Raw genomic sequence first — 19,507 nt, 5'->3', positions numbered from 1 at the left:
GATTTCAGCCCTTGTGCTACACTGCCCTCTTTGGAAGCGTTCTCGTGACTGTTCCATGCTTCACTGGGTGGGAGCCGTCGTGTGCCGGGCCCCTAAATGCCACCCTGCCCCTGTGGGTCAAGAACGGAAAGAGCCTGAGGGCCCCTGGCCCAGGGTGCAGGGACTCCGGGTGCTACCGAGTTCATCACTGTTGGCAAAGACCACACTTACGTTGTCGTGGCTCAGCATCACTCCCTTGGGGATGCCTAAGGTCCCAGAAGTATAAATGATCACTGCACACTGATTGGGCCTCTGGCTTTCCATGATCTGGTCCAGCTGGGAATCGGGGATGCTGTTGCCAAGCTCCATGAAATCATTCCACTGTGGAAAGAAGAGACAGGCAGAGCATGAGGACCCCAGATGTGAGGGTGACCCACGACATGCCAGGGGTCGCCCTCCCCAGTCACGTCGGGTACCAGCAGCCTCTCTGAAGCACGACTGCCAGCATGAGGGAAGGCTTAGGATCACCAGTCCTGGTGCCTCTTTAAAAAGCCCTAAAACGTTTGCTTCTCCTCCTCCACTTCCTGGCCCGGCTGCTGGGTCTGGGCATGTGACGGCCGCTGGTCCAATCGCACTGAAGGTCAGGGCTTTTGCTGGAAGTGCTGGGGCAGGAGTGAGTCATCTGGACACGAATGAGTCAAGATGTAGCCCCGGGAGCCGCCAAAGGTCAGCCGGCAAGTAAGCAGGAACCGGCCTTCTGAACCAAGGTGGCCAGACTCCAGAGCCCGTGCGCTTAACTGCCTTCAACTACGATGCCTCAGAAGGCGCTGCTGGGTTGTGTGAACGGAGTGGCCGCACAGGATCTGTAGCACTTCTGCCCGGGAGCCCCAGCACGGCTCTGGGTGAGGGCGGTGCCCTGGATTCCAGACGGAGGGCACGCAGCGTCCTCCAGAAGTGGAGCCAGGGTGATGCCGGCCCCACGGCAGCAGGTCATGTCTCAGGGCGTTTGTGGTTTCAGCGAGGACAGCGCTGCTGACATCTAGCAGGTGGAGGCCAGGGGCACCGCCTGGCATCCGACACCTCACGGTTCGGCCGCACGACTAAGAATGATCCGCCCCAGATGTCCAGAGCAATGAGGTTGAGAAACCCCACTGTAGGTAGTGTTGCCAACAAGGGAGTTTTTTGTTTTTGTTTTTGTTTTTTAAGGTATCCAGACCTCAGATATTGTTGCTGTGGTGGCCACTCTTAACCTCTAAAATGTCTGTGATTCTGATCAGCTTTCTTCCTTAATCAGTCGCCATCCTGGTCTTGATATTTGAGTGTTTTCTGGAAGGCACACAAGCTGCCGAGGGTTCTGGTTGGCAGAAAGGATCGTGGGCGCCTTTTGTCCGCCTTGCACGGAGGGCAACCCGGAAAAACTCCGTGACGTGTTAGGACTTCTGATCCAAGTCATGAGTTTGAGAGTCTGATCACATGGGCGTTAACAGGAGCTTGTCTCGTGGCTTCTGTGAGATCACTCCGTGTACCGTCACGCACCTCACCCCTGCTTCAGCTAGCCTGACGTCACCATGCTTGGAGACGCCACAGAGAGGGAGGTATAGGAGGAGGAGCCCGGGCTGCAGGACCAGAGTGAGGACTCGACACTTAGCCTCTAGGGCAAAGTTTAAGAAGATGCAAACAACAGAATAAAACAAAAGGGCAACAAACCTTTGGTAATCAACATAAGTAGTATTTTAATGCAATATTTTTAAAGTCACTAACAACGTAAAAAAAAAAAAAAATCCACGATGAGGGCACCTGGGTGGCTCAGTTGGTTAAGCGTCCGACTTTGGTTCAGGTCATGGTCTCATGGTTCGAGCCCCATGTCATAGGGAACCCACTTCAGATCCTCTGTCCCCCCTCCCTCTCTGCTACTCCCCTGCCCTTATTCTTTCTCTCTCTCTCTCTCTCTCTCTCTCTCTCTCTCTCTGCCCCTCCCCTGTTCACGTGCTTTCTCTCTCAAAAATAAACCTTAAAAACACGTTTTTAAATCCATGATGAATGAAATATCAAAAATTTAAATAAAGACAGGCTCCAAGAACGCTGCTGGTCCCAGCCATAGCAGAGCCGCTCAGCCCCGGATGCATAGTAAATGGTGCTTAATGGTTTTAGCAAAATAACCAATTCTGATTTGGATATAAAGTAAATATTTAAAAAAAATTTTTTTTTTAGCATTTATTTATTTTTGAAACAGAGAGAGACAGCATGAACAGGGGAGGGTCAGAGAGAAGGAGACACAGAATCTGAAACAGGCTCCAGGCTCTGAGCTGTCAGCATAGAGCCTGATGCGGGGCTCGAACTCGCGGACCGTGAGATCATGACCTGAGCTGAAGTTGGCCGCTCAACCGACTGAGCCACTAAGTCACCCCTAAAGTAAATATTTAAACTCAATGCTGTGAGTTTTCACACACCTAATTTCCCACGAGGCAGTATTTTTTCAATGACCTTAACGCTCTGGAAAAGAATTAACAACAAAATGATCATTATTGTCTTAAGCCGTCAGTCTGGGGGGAGATTTGTTTCACAGCAATAAATAACCAGAGCACACATCTTCCCTTGCGAACCCCCCCCCCAACTCCCACACTTACAGAGTACAGCTTATCTCTACTCTCCTTCATTGGCAGCTTGTACTGGATGATCGCTTTTAGGGTCTCCATCCTGCCCCGCGGAATCTGAAAGAAAGTTTTGCGTGGGCCTCTTGGCCCTGGGAGAGATTGAAGGCGGGTGCCCGTCCCAAGCAATCTCCCACAGCCGCCCCAGCCTCCTTTCTTTGTCCTGCCCACCCTGTACGGCACTGCTGTTTGTCCCGACTGACAGGACACGCCCTGGTCTCTGGACTGCTGGGTTCCCTGTGGTCCGTATCAGTGGCATCCTGCACTTAAAGGCTGGTGAAGCCCACAGCCTCCTGGGTTCTGCCACACACACAGCTGTGGCTGTTGCTTGGTGAGCTTGCCCCTTGTGCTGTGCGGCCAGGAGCCAGCTAACCTTCTAGCTAGAATTGGGCAACAAAAATTCTCTGTGAAGGTGACCGGGACCTGGACAACTTGAGAACTTTCTACCAACACCTAAGACACCAAGGTTCGGTTGAGCACACCTGCAGGATTGTTGTATCTTGTTGATGCAGAGGAGGGGGTGTGCCTCTGTGCCATGACAGAAGTCACTTCCAGCACCCAGTGTGGTAATTACAATTATAACCAAGACCCCCGTGTGGATTGAGAGAAAAGAGGACAGAAGCGCTCATGACGGTCAGACAGGAGGTTCCTGGAGAGGAAGAGAACAGACCTCTAGAAAGCTTGGAGCAGGCAGTGGCCGGGGATGTTTGAGGACTGTGTAAAGTCTAAGATGGCTAGGACTCTAGCCCTCTAGAGTTGGAGGGCTGTAAGCCATGGGTATCACCCAGAATCAAAGATTTCCAAATGGAACTGAACATCCAGTTTGGGAGGAGCGTGTCAGAAGCCTGGCTTTGAATCTTGCATACGAAGGATCTGCCGTATTTTCTAATAGTGGAAAACCCAACTTGTAAGCCCCACTCTTCATCCACCCCACTGTTTGTTCTGCTCTGCTATGAACAGAACAAACAGGGAATGACATGAGTGTCAGGGACCACAGACACATCACTTAATTTCAGGGTCGGCTGGGTGGCTCAGTCGGTTAAGCATCTGACTCACAGTCCGTGAGTTCGAGCCCCACGTCAGGCTCTGTGCTGACAGCTCAGAGCCCGGAGCCTGCTTTGGATTCTATGTCTCCCTCTGTCTCTGCCCCTCCCTGGCTCATGCTCTCTCTCTCTCTCTCTCAAGAATAAATCAACATTAAAAATTTTTTTAAAAGAAGAAAGAAAGCAATTTGAGAAAGCTCAAGGCTGGAGGGGGGAAGTCTGCTTTCCCTGAACCAGGTCAAGGATTAGGCATCCAAGGAGGCTTGGCTGCCAAGTGGTCTGTTTCACTGGGTCTAGCTGATATCATGAGTCTGGAAAGTCTGCCCTAATTTCAGAGATGTTAAAATGTGGGCAGACATGCCAGCGGTGATTGCAGGATGCCATTGACGGCAAGATACATCTCAACTCCAGAGACCTTAAAAAGTAGAGAAGTGTGTAATCCAGAAATATGGTGTTGATGCAAGCAGCCAGGGGGCCCTTGGGCTGAGTGGTGAATCTGGTCACCTAGGCTCACCCTCCTGAGGATTCCCCTTCCCATAGGATCTTCCTGCCAAAAGATGGGTGAGGAAAGTGCGGCTCATTCAAATACTAGGAACTGAGAAACTTTCTACAACATCCATACGAAGATACTACAAGAAAACAAAAGGGCAGTCGGAGGGGAGCCAAATTTTGTACACAGAGAAAAGTCACCACAAAGCAAAGGAAAATTGCCACCCAACATTCCAACATAAAATTTAAAACAAAGTAGACACAGCTGGGAAGGAAGAACACAAAGCAAACATACAAGCACTGAGGGGAGAGAGAGCCACACCAGAAAAAGGTGAAACAGGAAGCGGTGGAACTTAGGAAAGAAACAGAAGAGAAAGACCAGCATTTTATAACTTATGACAGTTACAAAAAATATAATTACAAGGGGTATAAGTCTCAAAATAATTACATTTCTAAAAGAAAATAAACAGCAGACTGTACATAAACATATTCTGAAAATAGAAGCTTAGGAAGTAGAGTTAACATGAGTCAGAAATTAAATCTCCCTGGCTCCACCCTGCTCCCCCTACTCACACCAAAGTAGCCTTAGTGAACCCGAGAATGGGGCCAGCCCCATCACCCCACCTATCACTTGCATCCACCTGGGAGCGACAAGACATGTAGTCAGAGCCCTGAGGTCCCCTTGGGTGACTGGCGGACAGTGTTTGGGTTAAGGTTTTACCGAAAGGATTTTCTGTAGCTGTAGGTCATTCTCAACCAGCAGGATGTTCACTTTGGCATGAGTAATGACGTATTGACAGGCGTCCGCAGAGTTGGTAGAATAAATACCAACACAAAGACCCCTGGGAAAAGAAAACGTGTGTGTGTGTGTGTGTGTGTGTGTGTGTGTGTGTGCGCGCGCGCGCGCACGTACACACCCCCACACCTTAAAGTGAGAATGTCCTGGAAGGTGGGGGAGGGGAAGGGTCTATAGGCAAGTTCTGAGTTTGCAACCTTGGCACCAGCCTACCTCCCTCCACAAGTTAACCAGGATGAGAACAGCAAAAATGAGGGTAATGAGAGCAGCAGCTCCTATAATGTCATTGTGACGGCAGATCACGGAGCCCACACAGGGTCTCACTTTGTAGATGAGCATTTTATAGGGCACTTTGTTCTAGCAATAGATGCTAGAAGTGGGATTTGGACCTATACTCAGCCACCTGTTCCCCTCCATTTTACTGCCTTTTGTTCTTGCTTTTGACAGTTCTGGTTTTTAAATGTGCGTTTCCCTGGGGCGCCTGGGTGGCTCAGTTGGATAAGCCTCCAGCTTCAGCTCAGGTCATGATCTCGAGATCTGTGAGTTCGAGCCCCGCGTCAGGCTCTGTGCTGACAGCTCGGAGCCTGGAGCCTGCTTCGGATTCTGTGTCTCCCTCTCTCTCTGCCCCTCCCCCCGCTAGCACTCTGTCTCTTTCTATCTCTGTCTCAAAAACAAACATTAAAAATTTATTACTCAGTTACAGAAGCGCCTTATGTATCCGAGATGCTGGTCCTTTGTCACATTGGTTGCTGTGTCTGTCTTGCCTGCTAACCTGGGGTTGCACCTGAATCCCCGGTCACATCTCAGTCAGAGGGAGCCCACGGCTGCTGGGCCCTGAGCAGTGGCCCACCCACATTCAGAGTCAACCAAGCCCGTAGTCTTACCCTGCTAAGATGGCACCAACAGAAGCAATAAACCACTCGATGGAGTTAAACCCCAGGATGCCAACTCCATGGAAACGCTGCAGGCCCAGCTGGCAAGGTGAGAAAACGGACAGATAAGCAGAAAACAGAAACACAAAGACCTGTTGTTTCCAAGTGGGACCTGCTCCCTGGATGTGTGAAAGCAGGCTCCAGAGCCCATGTGGTCACCCTGGGAAAAGCCAGTGTTGAGCCTAAAATCTGGGGTGTGATACTTGTGTGACCCTTGAGAGGGCGGTTCGCCTCCTTCTACGCAAGGCCCCATTTATTTATTCTTATTTGTATATATTTTATTTTTTATTATGGTAAGCCATCTATAGCATGAATATGCATCTTTTTTTTTTAATTGTTTTTAACGTTTATTTATTTTTGGGACAGAGAGAGACAGAGCATGAACGGGGGAGGGGCAGAGAGAGAGGGAGACACAGAATCGAAATCAGGCTCCAGGCTCCGAGCCATCAGCCCAGAGCCCGATGCGGGGCTCGAACTCACGGACCGCGAGATCGTGACCTGAGCTGAAGTCGGACGCTCAACCAACTGAGCCACCCAGGCGCCCCATGAATATGCATCTTAACCAGGTTTTAGTGCACAGCTTACTGGCGTCAGACACACTCACTGTCGTGTAGCCGCCCCCACCACCCGTCTCCAGAACTTTCCATCACCCCAGACTGAGCCTCTGTCCCCCATGAAGCACAGACTCCCCGCCCCCTGCCCCACCCCGGTCTCCCACCATCTACTCTCTGTCTCTGCGGATGGGACTCCTCTAGGGACCTCCTGTATGAGTGGGGTCATGCAGGACGTGTCCTGTGTCTGGCTTCTGTCACTGCGCACAGTGGCCTCCGGGCCCGTCCACGTGCTGGCAGGCGGCAGGACGTCCTTCCATCTTTAGGCCGAATAGTAATTTATTGTATAGACGGGCCACGCTGTATCTTATCCATTCACCCACCAGTGGACACTGGATTGCCTCCACATTTTGGCGGCTGTGAACATCGTGTTCAAACACCTCCTTGAGTCCTTGCTTTGAATTCTTTTGGGAATTGTTCGGTGAAATGTAAGCCCATGTTTAATTGTTTTGAGGAACCACCCACCGTCTTCCGTAAGGGCTGCACCATTATCCGTTTCCATCAGCAATGCTTTCTCCGCGGCTTCCCTGACACCTGTTATGTTGTTCTTTTTTTTTTTTTTTTTTAAATAACCACCTTAATAGGTGTGAATTTATTTTTATTTGTAATAACAGAAGTACTTAGAGTGACAGCCTGTAGTGGTGATAAATTGCACTTCTTAAAGCATAGCCTTGGTCTGAGTGGGCTTGAGGATGAACTAGGAAACCCCTCCCTCCTGAGGGGAGGCCCAGGTTTTGTCACACCCCAGATTTTAGGCTCAGCACTGGCTTTTCCCAATGTGGCCCCATGGAGTTTTGGAAAACTAACTTCGTTGGTTCTTTTATTTATTTATTTTTAATGTTTGTTTATTTTTGAGACAGAGCGCAAGTCGGGGAGGGGCAGAGAAAGAGGGAGACAGGATCTGAAGCAGGCTCCAGGCTCCGAGCTGTCAGCACAGAGCTCGTCGCAGGGCTCAAACCCACAAACCGTGATATCATGACCCGAGTAGAAGTCAGATGCTCAACAGACTGAGCCCCCCAGGCATCCCATCATTGGCTGTTTTAGTTATAATGCTGGCAAGGCTGGCAATGACCCACTGTTCTTGGGGAACCTGTAAGTGTTTGAAAGGCATCTGCTTGCTGATGCTTCCGAATGCGATGACAAGTCTTTGCTTAATGACAAATAGGCTGTCTTCTCTGTAGGTAGAGAGTCTCTGTTAACGTGCAGATAAACTGATTTATTACTGATCAGATCCCTGAGGATTAAGAGAGAAGGGGTCTTTAAACCCCAGATCTAAGGGCATAGCTAAAGAGGATCATCTTTCAGGAGAGGTGAACTAATCACAGCACTGTGGTGAGGCAGCCAAGCAGAAAGTCAGTGCTAACAGATGGTTCTCAGTGGTGACCTCTCATAGGCTCTCAGCAAAAGCACATGGGTGTCAGGGGAGGGGAGAGGGGAACTCAGGTCTGGGTCCAAATGTGGTAGCAATTCCTATAAATCAAAACCACCAGGCATTCCCTTTTATGTACGTAGGAGACACTTATCATATTCATGGTCAATTGGGACATAACACATCACCACAAACTTAGCAGCTTAAAACAACACACATTTATTATCTCAGTTCCCGTGGGTCAGGAATCTGGGCACAGCTTAACTGGGTCCACTGCTAAGGATCTCCTGAAGCTGCAGTTCAGGCATCGGGGGGGACTACGATCTCGTGTGGAGCTTGAGAATCTTCTTCCACACTTGTAGATTGTTGGCAATACTCATTCCCTTGGGGTTAAATGACTGACGTCCTGTTTTTCACTAGCTGGCAGCTGGGGACTGCTCTCCTAGAGGTTGTCTGCCATACCCTGCCACATGGCCCTGTCCACAACATAGCAGTTTGCTTCCTCAAAGCCAGCAGAAGAATCTTTCTTTTAATGGTTTTCCTGCTTAGGTCAGGCCCACCCAGAGCATTTACCATTTTGATGAACTCCAAGTCAACCGATCAGAGAGCCTAATTCCATTTGCAAAATCTCTTCACCTTTGCCACCACAGGAGGGAAATCTCATCATAGTCACAAGCTCTGTGCATACTCAAGGGGGAAGAGTCTGTCTGTATATACCAGGGGTTGGGAATCTTGGGGGTAATTGTAGAATTCTGCCTAACATGCCCATCAAAGTAGCCAATATGAACATTTTTTATAATGTGATGTTGGCAAGAATAATAGGTAAGCAGATTCTGTCACACCCTATGAGTGGGCATACAGAGGCACTGTTGCTATAAGAATTCATTGTATAGGGGCGCCTGGGTGGCGCAGTCGGTTAAGCGTCCGACTTCAGCCAGGTCACGATCTCGCGGTCCGTGAGTTCGAGCCCTGCGTCAGGCTCTGGGCTGATGGCTCGGAGCCTGGAGCCTGTTTCCGATTCTGTGTCTCCCTCTCTCTCTGCCCCCCCCCCGTTCATGCTCTGTCTCTCTCTGTCCCAAAAATAAATAAAAAATGTTGAAAAAAAAAAAACAAAACTAAGAATTCATTGTATAAAGAAGCTTCTGTGTGGCTCCATATATGGTGGCAAAGCGTGGAAACACCTTAAATGCCCACCAGTAGGGGGCTGGTTATGCCAATGTTGTTATATACGTATCTGCGTATTTTGTTGAAAGAGTATGGATTGTTTTGTTTTGTTTTGTTTTGTTTTTGGTAGTAAATGAACGTAGTAGGACCTGAGTGTGGCAGCCAGCCTCCAAGATGGTCCTCTCCTGGGGTTTGTAGTCTTGTGTAATCCCTTCCCATACTATATCAGTGCTTGTCTGCGTGACCAGTAGAATGTGGAAAGGATAGTAGGTCACTACTGAGATTAGGTAATGGAAGGTATCGTGGTTCCCATCTTGTTCATGTTTTTTTGGATCACTCATTCTGGAGGACGCTGGCTGCCATAAGCTGAGGACACCCAAGCAACCCCATGGAGAAGGCCCAGGAGCAAGGAACCACGGTCCCCTGCCAATAGCCAGCCATGTAAATAAACTTACAAGTGGGCCCTGAAGCCCGACTCAAGCCTTTAGATGACAGCTTGACGACTACAACTATGAGAGACTCTAAAACTAAATTTGGGGGTAATTTGTTATGCAGCTAAAACCTAGAGATAAAAAAAAAAAGATTCAGAATCGTGCCTACAGTCGGCTACTGTGTATGTAAAAATTTGCATATAGAGAAATTTTATAATATACACATACCATTTATTTCCTAGAAGGATTTATAGAAACTGGCAGTGGTGGCTGCCTCCATAACGGATGGGTCAAGGGCCAAAGGGAAAAAATCTCACCGGTTAAGCTTCACGTCTTATGGTACCTCGTGCATTTTATACCATATGTACGTGTCTGTAGAATGAATGACTGAATGATGAATGAATGAGCGAATGACTCATTTACCTTGATCAAGGCTCTCGCCGCCTTCCGACAGGCCTCGTAATACTGGTTGAAATTCAGAGTTTCCCACCGTTCACTGTTCTTCGTTGCGAGGGCCGGGTAGGCCCCGAATCGGCTGACTGACTCCCGGAAAAATGCAGGGATGGTCACTGGGGTCTCATGGCCTGGCCCATGTTTTGATAGCCTCAGCAGGACTTCTCCATCTTGATGAATGGTCCACAGCCCAGGAGTAACTGCAAACAGTCGCCAAGGTTGGGTGGCAAACGTTTTCATTAATTAAATAACTTTGGGGGAGGAGTGTCCTTTTCTGACCTGAAGTACTGAGTGTTGAATTAATCCCACTCCTCAGGTGAAGTCAAATGGCCAACGCCAGTCCGCTCACGCTTTCTTATTTTTCCTTCCCCCTCTCGACACTTCATTACGAAAAATGTCACACATACAGGAAAGGTGACGGGACTGCATAGCCACCGCCCTCTTATTCTCCATGTGGATTCCACAGCCCCCAGCATTTACTGTATTTGCTTTATCATCACATCTCTGTGCAGCCACTTCTCTATATCCACCCATCGCTCTGTCTTTTTTTTTATGTTTGTTTATTTTTGAGAGAGAGAGAGACAGTGTGAGCCAGGGAGGGGCAGAGAGAGAGAGACAGAGACAGAGACAGAGACAGAGACAGAGAGACAGAGACAGAATCGGAAGCAGGCTCCAGGCTCTGAGCCATCAGCACAGAGCCCAACGCGGGGCTCAAACTCCTGAACCGCAAGATCATGACCTGAGCTGATGTCAGATGCCCAACCAACTGAGCACCCAGGTGCCCCTCACTCTGTCTTATTCATGACGCATTTCAAAGGAAGCTGCAGCCATCCATCCATTTCATTCTCAAAAATCTTTTTAACATGTGAATTGTTGTGTGTCACCCCCAGGAGGAAGGTTTAACAGCCAGTGGGTGGCTCGCCATACGGCCATTCTCCTGCCACAAAAAATGGGGAGAGAAGATTCTAGAAACCCTCTCAGAGAACTGTGTGCGTGGCTCTTGACTTTATTCCACTGAAACTCATCTACTCGAGAGGTGGTAGCCGAAAACGGCAGTGTGGACAGTGGGGTTTGCGAGAAAACCTGCTGAGGGACATCGTCTTTCCCCTCGACTGACGTGGGCCCCGTGGATGGGCTCCTAAAGGCTTTTGGCTGGAAGCCAGTAGAAGGAGCCCGGAGATACGTGCTCAGAGGCAGATGCTGAGCAAAGAGCATGAGCTGTGTGTCAGTCAGCTGGGGCTGCCGTGACCAAGTGCCCCAGACGGAGTGGCTGACACAACAGACATCTGTTGTCTCAGTTCTGGAGATAAATACGAGACCAGGGTGTGGGCAGAGTTGGGTCCTTCTGAGGCCGTGATGGAGAATCAGTTCCATGCCTCTGCCCTAGTTTCTGGCGAGTTGCTGGCAATATTGGGAGTTCATGGCTTACAGAAGCATCACCCCGGGTCTCTGCCCTCAGCGTTCGCCCTGTGCATGTCTGTGCCCAACTTGTCCCTTTCATATGGAAAACCGGTCATACTGGGTTAGGACCCACTCAAATGACCTCATGTTAACTAATCACATCTGCAAAGACCCTGTTTCCAAATAAGTCACATTCTGTGCTGTTGTGTGTTAGGATTGCAACATTAGAATTTTGGGGTGTATCTTCGTTCTTTTGACCGCTATAGCAAAATACGATACACTGGGTATCGTTTAAACAATAGGCATTTATTTCTCATGGTTCTGGAAGCCAGGAAGTCAAAGATCAAGGCACTAGCAGGGTAAGCGTCTGTTGAGAACCTGCTTTCTGGTTCATAGTGTCTTCTCGCTGTGTGCTCACCGGCCAGAAGGGGCAAGGGCGCTCCCTGGGGCCCCTCTTATTAGGGTCCTGATGCGGTTAGTGTGGGCTTCACCCTCATTTCCTCATCCTCTCTCGAAGGCCCCACCTCCTAATGCAATCACATTGGGGTTAAGTTTCAACATACAAGTTTTCTGTAGAGGGACACAAATATTCAGACCGTAACAGGGGGACACAGTTCAACCTATGACCGCCTACATCAAGGGCAGGCCAGTTCACAGAGGCTCCCCCTCACCAAACCGCCCACCCCCAAGGAGAAGTAGGAGGAGGAAGCATGACAGCTCACAGTGGGCAACAGGGGAGGACGTGGTCAAGGGCATGAGAGGGCAGCACGGCAGGCCTCCCCGCCCCCACTGCCCCAGGCATCCAGCCTGAAGCCTGGGGGAGGGGGGAAGCTTTAACTAGGACAGGATTGTGGAGGGGAGTCACCTGGATGCTGGTTGGGGTTATTTTAATGACTGTATTGGGTTTAATGATGTTCCCTCCAGATTCATGTCAGAATACATCAGGTCAGAATATGACCTGATTTGGAAACAGGGCCTAGGCAGGTGCAACCAGTTGTAGGGTTGGCCCTAAATCCAGTGGCTGGTACCCTTAAGAGGAGAGGACACAGAGACACACGGAGAAGGCCACGTAATGACAGAGGCAGAGATTGCAGTAGGGAAGGCCAGGGACTGCCAACGGCCACCAGAAGCCCGAAGCCTGGAACGGATTCCCCATCACAGCCTCCAGCAAGAGCCAGCCCAGCCAACGCCTTGATCTCAGACTTCAGGCCTCTAGAACCGCCACAGAATGAGTTTCTGTTTCCAGCCACCTGGTCTGGGGTACTGTGGTACGGCAGCCCTTGGGAATGTGACACGGTGACCGGAACGAGATTCTGAAGATGATTATCATCTGAGAATGACTCTCAAAGTTGTCATTCTTGCCAACATGTTGTGTACTTGGAAGACAGCAGCTGTGAAAGATAATGAAGGCCCCTCATCTCGTGATGCTCCCTGAGCCTTGTTCCAGCAGTGAAGTGGTTACTGCATAGTGATAAACATTGTTACCATATAGCGGCACTATTTATGCATTTATTATATAGAGAATACACGTGTCGATATAATTAATACATAGTTACAGTGTATCTGTACTATGTTATGTATATGTCCGTACCGTATAAATATCATTACATCTGCAATAGATAGATAGTATGTGTATATATATAGTATCTACACAATCTATCTATCTACCTATCTATAGATAGATAGATAGATAGTATATATATATATATACATACACACACATGCCATTATATCTGTACTGTATCATATCTGCTCTCTATAATTACACATGGACTATATTATTACATCTGTACTATATATACACAATTGGATCTGTACTGTTGTACTCTATCGTTCTAGCCATGTGTTTTGTTATATCTGCACTATATATAATTATACATAAGTATATAATATTATATAAATAATATAAATATTTATACTTTTATGTATAAAGATAATACAAAGGCGCGCCTGGGTGGCTCCGTCGGTTAAGCGTCCGACTTCGGCTCAGGTCACGATCTCGCGGTCCGTGAGTTCGAGCCCCACGTCGGGCTCTGTGCCGAGAGCTCAGAGGCCGGAGCCTGCTTCGGATTCTGTGTCCCCCTCTCTCTCCGCCCCACCCCTGCTTGTGCTCTGTCTCTCTCTGTCTTTCAAAAATGAATACACACAAAATTAATTAATTAATATAAATATTTATTTATTTACATGAATATAAATATTTATACTTTTTATTTATATAAATAATATATACATTTATACTTTTATTTATATAAATAGTATATATAAATATGTAATAATATATGTTTAAAAATATATATGCTCTACATATATGATTATATATAATTATGTCTGCACTATATAATTATATAAGTGTGTTATACATATAAATAAGTATATATAATTATATACGTACATATATACATATATATATGTACGTATGTAATTATGTCTGCACCACATATACATGGTTCCGGGGTACTTTACCCACATGGCTTGCTGCCCTAACAGAGGTATTACTATCAATGCCCTGTGGTACAAACGATACAAACGAGGCTTCAGAAAAGCAAACCCCTCACCACTGTCACAGGACTGGCAGGGCTCCGCTCTGACTGACGTGGCCCCACTGTCAGCAGCCTGCCTGTGCTGCCTGCCCTCCCTATCAGGTGTAGGTAGCAGTACCCTACTCCTCCACCCCCTGTGTCAGGCGCCTCAGCCACGGTTAGGGGCCTGGGCAAGGATCAGCTGTGTCCTGACTCTCTGGGCCCCAGGCTCCTTTCTCAAAAGGCTCGGCCGAGTCTGTGTGCCTTTCTTTCCCACGAGCGTTCTCGCCAGCATACCTTTGGTGTCACTCATGTCCAATTCGGGGTCTCCAGTTTCCTCTTCATGAGCCATTGGGAGTTTAACCCTTCCAGGTCCAGAGAGGCCATTCTTCACAGCACTGCAAGGCACAAAGCAGGGGGCTTAGCAGGACTGGCAAAGGGGCTGCAGGTCTGAAGCCAACTTCCATCCACTGGTCATGTCTGTCTGGAATCCTGGGAATAGATTAGTCATGCCTGTCCTGGGCGTAGGAGGGGAGGAGAGGGTCTATGTGCCAGATCCTAGAGCAGTTGTAAGCCCAGAGGGCATTCAATCTGTGACTTTCCAGAAGAGTCTCTTAAATGCTTAGAATATAGGGACCAAGTCTATATGTGGTATGTGGGTAAGAAAACATTTTAACCTGCCCAAGGGAAAGAAACTTACAGGAGAGTTCTGTTCTGGTAGGTTGTCTTTTTTTTTTTTTTTTTTTTTTAGCATTCATTTTTGTTTTTTTTTTATTTTTTCAACGTTTTTAATTTATTTTTGGGACAGAGAGAGACAGAGCATGAACGGGGGAGGGGCAGAGAGAGAGGGAGACACAGAATCGGAAACAGGCTCCAGGCTCCGAGCCATCAGCCCAGAGCCTGACGCGGGGCTCGAACTCACGGACCGCGAGATAGTGACCTGGCTGAAGTCGGACGCTTAACCGACTGCGCCACCCAGGCACCCCTTAGCATTCATTTTTGAAAGGCAGAGAGAGACAGAGCGCAAATGGGGGAGGGGCAGAGAGAGAAAGGGAAACACAGAATCTGAAGCAGGCTCCAGGCTCCGAGCTGTCAGTACAGAGCCTGACGAGGGGCTTGAACTCAGACCTCGAGATCATGACCTGAGCCGAAGTTGGACACTTAACCGACTGAGCCCCCCGGGCGCCCCTGTTCTGGTAGGTTGTCTTAAAGATAGTACAACATGAAAGCCCAAAGGACGTAAAGGAGAAATGGTAAATCTTGCTACATAAGAAGTTTTTCATTTCCCACATGGCAAAAGAATGCCATAAACAAAAGATCAACAACAAGCTGAGAGAATATATGAGTAACATGTAACAGATAAAGGCCTGATTTCCTTTATATGCGAACAACTCCAGTGGACCAGTAAGAAAAAATCCAAACCCCAATGGAGGGGCATAAATAGGAAGCCCCTAGGCTTCCTATAAATAAGAAGTTCTCTGAAACAAATCTTACAGTGACTTTTTCAGTCATAAGAGAAATGCGATAGAAAATACTAGGATGGGATTCTCACCTGTCTGATTGCGTAAGATCAAAAAGGATTGAAAAGTATATTAGCAAGGATGTGGGAAAACAGACACTCTCATATGTTGCAAGACGGACAGAGCCCCCTTGGAAGACATTGGTCAGTGGTCAGACTTCAGATCACATGGTCGCTAACCCATCTTTGGAGGATGGTGCAGATTCTGGCTGTCAGGGTCCTTGCACACTCCCTAACTGGACCGTCTTGTTCGAAGCCTTTCGTGTATGATGGGGTCAACCCCCACTCTTTAACCTTGTTTGATTTTCAGTAGGTTCATCCTTAAATTGATGAAGCAACATTCTTTTAGACATTTACTTAAGAGAAATCAATAATTATTTTCCTGGACTAAATTATGTTCCCCCAAATTCATATGTTGTAATCCTAACCCTCCAATGTGATTGTGTTGGGAGATGGAACCTTCCCAGGGACGTAATTCAGGTTCGATGAAGTTCTAAGAGCGGAGCCCTGATCCAACAGGGTTAGCGTCCTTATAAGAGGAAAGGAAGCTAGCCCTTGCTCTGTCTTCAGCATGTGAGGACACAGCGAAGAGACAGCTGTCTGCAAGCTCCAAAGAGGGTTGTCACCAGAAACCCGCCGTGCTAACACCTTGATCTTGGACTTCCAGCCCCCAGAAATGAGAGAAAATAAATTTCTGCCAAGCCACCCATTCTGCAGTATTTTCTTTGGGCAGCCAAAGCAGACTAATAGAGTTGCAAAAATGTTTAGAAGATGTGCACATATTAAATGTTGTTTAATGAACTTTTGAATTTTAACGAATCAAAATTTCCGGAACATTTGGACATTGGCCACACACATTTCCTTAATCAGATTCCCCTAAGCATGTAGTTAATACCACAAATCCGGTATGCCATTTTGTCCCAATCAAAGACGTCTGCAGACATCATCAACTGTCCCCTTGGAGGCCAAAATTGCTGGCTGACATTGATTGAAAACGATGTGTTGGCAGTTTCCAAGAAAGAAAATTGTATTATCTTGTCCATGACAGACATTCTACTTCATGCAAGAATCAAGCCGTTCTACCTTCTAGATCTGCGGTTAATGTTCTACAAGAACCAGGGACATGGCAGACGAGAACCTGATGGTACACGGTCAGGCAAATGTAGCCCTGTAGCCTGCACACCGTTCCACACTAGCAGGCACTGGCTTTGTATTTCAGTGAAAACAGGTAGCTAAAAAGGCACATGGCAACATGAACTTAAGTGAGTCTCTGTGGCATTTACACACACGGAGTACATCAATCTGTGGGACAAAGCAAATAGCCAAAGAATGTGGATGAAGCTGTGAACACCCACATAAAGACAATTGTAAAATGTGCCACAAAAGAGGAAACCAGGAGGGCCTTGGACCCAGGCCCGGACCAGGAGGGTGTGGCCCAGAATCTTAGGGTCACCCTTGATCCACCCTTGAGTTCCTACACTTTTGCCTCCATTGCTCTATCATCCCATTCACTCCATCATTCCATCCATCTATCCATCCATCTTTCCCTCTTTCCATCCATCTTTCCATCCACTCATCCATTCATCCATCTACCCATCACCTAACCATCTTACCTCCCTCCCTCCCCTGCTTTGTCTCTCCCACCTCTCTTTTCTCCCTTCTCCCTTCCTTGCTTGTGTCTCCTTCTCTCCTCCCTCCCGCCCTCTCCCCCCTTCCCCCCACCGTGTCCGTCTCCTTCCCCACATCCGACCCATCAGCAAACTCCCATCAGCTTAGTCTTGCAAATAGGTCCCCACATTCTGCACCTGCTGTCCCTTATGCTAAAAACACTGTTCTCCCTAATCCTCATCTATCAATCTCTCCCCAAACTCAGCCTCTGCTTATGAGTCTTTTCTTAAGGGGAATATCCTAGGTTATCTCAGGCTGGGCTAGACCCTACACCCTCTAATTCCACCGTCTCTTTCCCTTTATTGCATAATCTAGGTTTGTCACTAGGTAGGGGTGTGTGTGTGTGTGTGTGTGTGTGTGTGTGCATCTTGTGGATCATTATATCCCTAACACGTAACACAGTGCCTGACACACGAAAGGGGTTCACTCAATATTAGGCAAGTGAGTCTATATCTAAATATACCGATTCAGGAGACCTGTGGTTTGTAACCAAGGGCCATTCTGGGCCCCTGGGGACACCTGGCAGTGTCTGGAGACATTTTGGGAGTCACAATTAGGGAATGCTACTGGGGTCTAGTGGGCAGAAGTAGAAGATGCTGCTCAATGCCCTGCCATGCCCAGGATAGCCCCTCACGACTAAGAGTTCTCTGACCCCGAAGGTCAACAGTGCCAACATTGAGAAACCCTGGACAAGACAAGGCAGTTACAAGGTGCAGGTGGCAAGCACAATTCGAGTGTTTTCTATACACGAAAGTAATATGGGAGCCATACCCTGAGTCATTTCCTTGTGCTCCTGGGCTGAGAGGATCCTGGTAAAACCAGCAGTCCTGTTAAGACCAAGACTGCATTTAATACAAAACAGCAACAGCAGTCACAGAAAGTAACAGAAGGATCTTTCCTGTGCACCAAGTACTGTTCTGAAAGTTTTACACACATTAACTCATTTAATCTTCACAATAATCCTAGGAGGTAGTTACTATTATTTACTGTTATCCCCACTTTACAAATAGAACACAGCAAGGTTAGTTTGCCTGTGGTCACAGCATAATTTTTTCTTCTTCATCTTGGGAGCACTCGTTCATTCATGAGCAGCTGGTACATGGAGATGGGTAGGAGTCTACAACCAAGCTAAGGTCAAATCCAGCCATGTGTTAAAAGAATTTTGACCAGATGAAGAATGTCTACTTATTGAAACATCAGAAAACAGGAAGTCAAGACAAGTCACTGACTGGGGATAAGATATTTGCTTGGATCATATACCAAGAAATAATTCACACCCATAACATGACAAGAGCACCTCTGGATTAAAAAAAGTATAGGTAAACTTTCAGATATGTTTTTCATGTTATTTTATATGCAAGACGCTTCACAATTTTAAAAGGTCACACAGGATTTATTGTAACTGCAAAAATTATTCAACATTAAACATCTGTCAACGTAAATTTCTGCATTTAAGGGACAAGGGGTGGAAAAACATGATCTCCTCAAGATAGAATTTGATGAAATACTATTTTTTATGAAAATCCTTAACAAATAAGAAATGGAAGACATTTCCTTAACTAGCAGAAGCATGCAATAAATATTGTACTTAATAACAGCAATGAAAGCACTGGAAGAATTTCTAAGAAGTAAGGAATAAGACAAAGATGTCAGCTGTCACTGCTGCTATTCAGCATTGATCTGAAGGTTCTTAGTCAATGCAATAAGATAAGAAAAATAAATGAAGGGGATATAGATCGGGAACAGACAGCATTGTCATTTTGCAACTAATACGATTGACTGCTAGACTATCCAATAAACTGAAAAGCTATTAGAAATAAAAATTTCTATAAGGTTATCAATATTCGAAGATCAATAGCTGTTTTTGTGCACCAGCACAATCAATGAGAAAATGCAACACAGATAAGGATACTGAGAGTCTAGCTCAAGGTCAAAATGTGTGCCTCCTGCTGAATGACAACGAGACACTGAATCCCAAAGGACCCCCACATGCTCCTCTCCCATATCACTGTCACCTGCCACTTGTCATGAGCCCTGGCCATCGCAACATGTCTTTGGTCACTGAAACATCTGGGCAGTCAAAGTGTTTTCTTCTGAAAAGATGATAAACAGGTTGCCCCTCCTGGAAATCTGGACATGTGCTGCCCCTTGCCAGCCCTCGTCACTGTCTGGGTCCAGCCAGGATGGTCGTGGTGACGAGAAGCAGGAAGGTGGTCCGTATTCCTCTCCAAACAGCCTTCTACCTCATTCAACCTTCCAGAACCTTCCATCCCTGCCACCTCTTGTGACATCACTGGCTGTCCTTGCCTCCCCACCCCACCCCCACTCCTGGAGGAGACTGCTGCTGGGGCAGGAGGATTGTTGTTCTCGTTTCACTCATTCACTGGTTCGTGCGTGCATATGTGCAGGTACCTCATTTCTGCAGTGGAATTTGTGGAATTGATACAAAGCTACAAAGCCACAGCACTTACACTGTGCATCG

At 47.4% G+C, this 19,507-nt stretch overlaps 1 protein-coding gene across 5 annotated transcripts in view; it reads right to left on the bottom strand.

Moving 5' to 3' along the window:
* LOC125928911 (long-chain-fatty-acid--CoA ligase ACSBG2-like) overlaps positions 1 to 19,341 on the bottom strand; it is a 34,570-nt gene extending 15,229 nt beyond the window's left edge. For 2 of the 5 annotated variants that reach the window (XM_049639727.1, XM_049639726.1), the window contains exons 1-7: positions 19,041 to 19,339; positions 14,136 to 14,236; positions 9,889 to 10,118; positions 5,843 to 5,931; positions 4,884 to 5,004; positions 2,607 to 2,690; positions 211 to 360 (exon numbers count right to left, since the gene is read on the bottom strand). In XM_049639727.1, the coding sequence (XP_049495684.1) occupies positions 211 to 360; positions 2,607 to 2,690; positions 4,884 to 5,004; positions 5,843 to 5,931; positions 9,889 to 10,118; positions 14,136 to 14,236; positions 19,041 to 19,075 (810 nt within the window). In that variant the 5' untranslated portion in view covers positions 19,076 to 19,339. Of the gene's footprint in view, positions 1 to 210; positions 361 to 2,606; positions 2,691 to 4,883; positions 5,005 to 5,842; positions 5,932 to 9,888; positions 10,119 to 14,135; positions 14,237 to 19,040 lie in introns of all 5 variants that reach the window. The other 3 variants (XM_049639730.1, XM_049639729.1, XM_049639728.1) reach the window with 3 other exon arrangements.
* Between the last annotated feature and the right edge of the window lie 166 nt (positions 19,342 to 19,507).

Source organism: Panthera uncia, chromosome A2 (assembly GCF_023721935.1).
Source record: "Panthera uncia isolate 11264 chromosome A2, Puncia_PCG_1.0, whole genome shotgun sequence".
In the NCBI taxonomy this organism is placed as follows: Eukaryota; Metazoa; Chordata; class Mammalia; order Carnivora; family Felidae; genus Panthera; species Panthera uncia.
The sequence above is the reverse complement of the archived record's forward strand: the minus strand, read 5'-3'. Positions and strand labels throughout refer to the sequence as shown.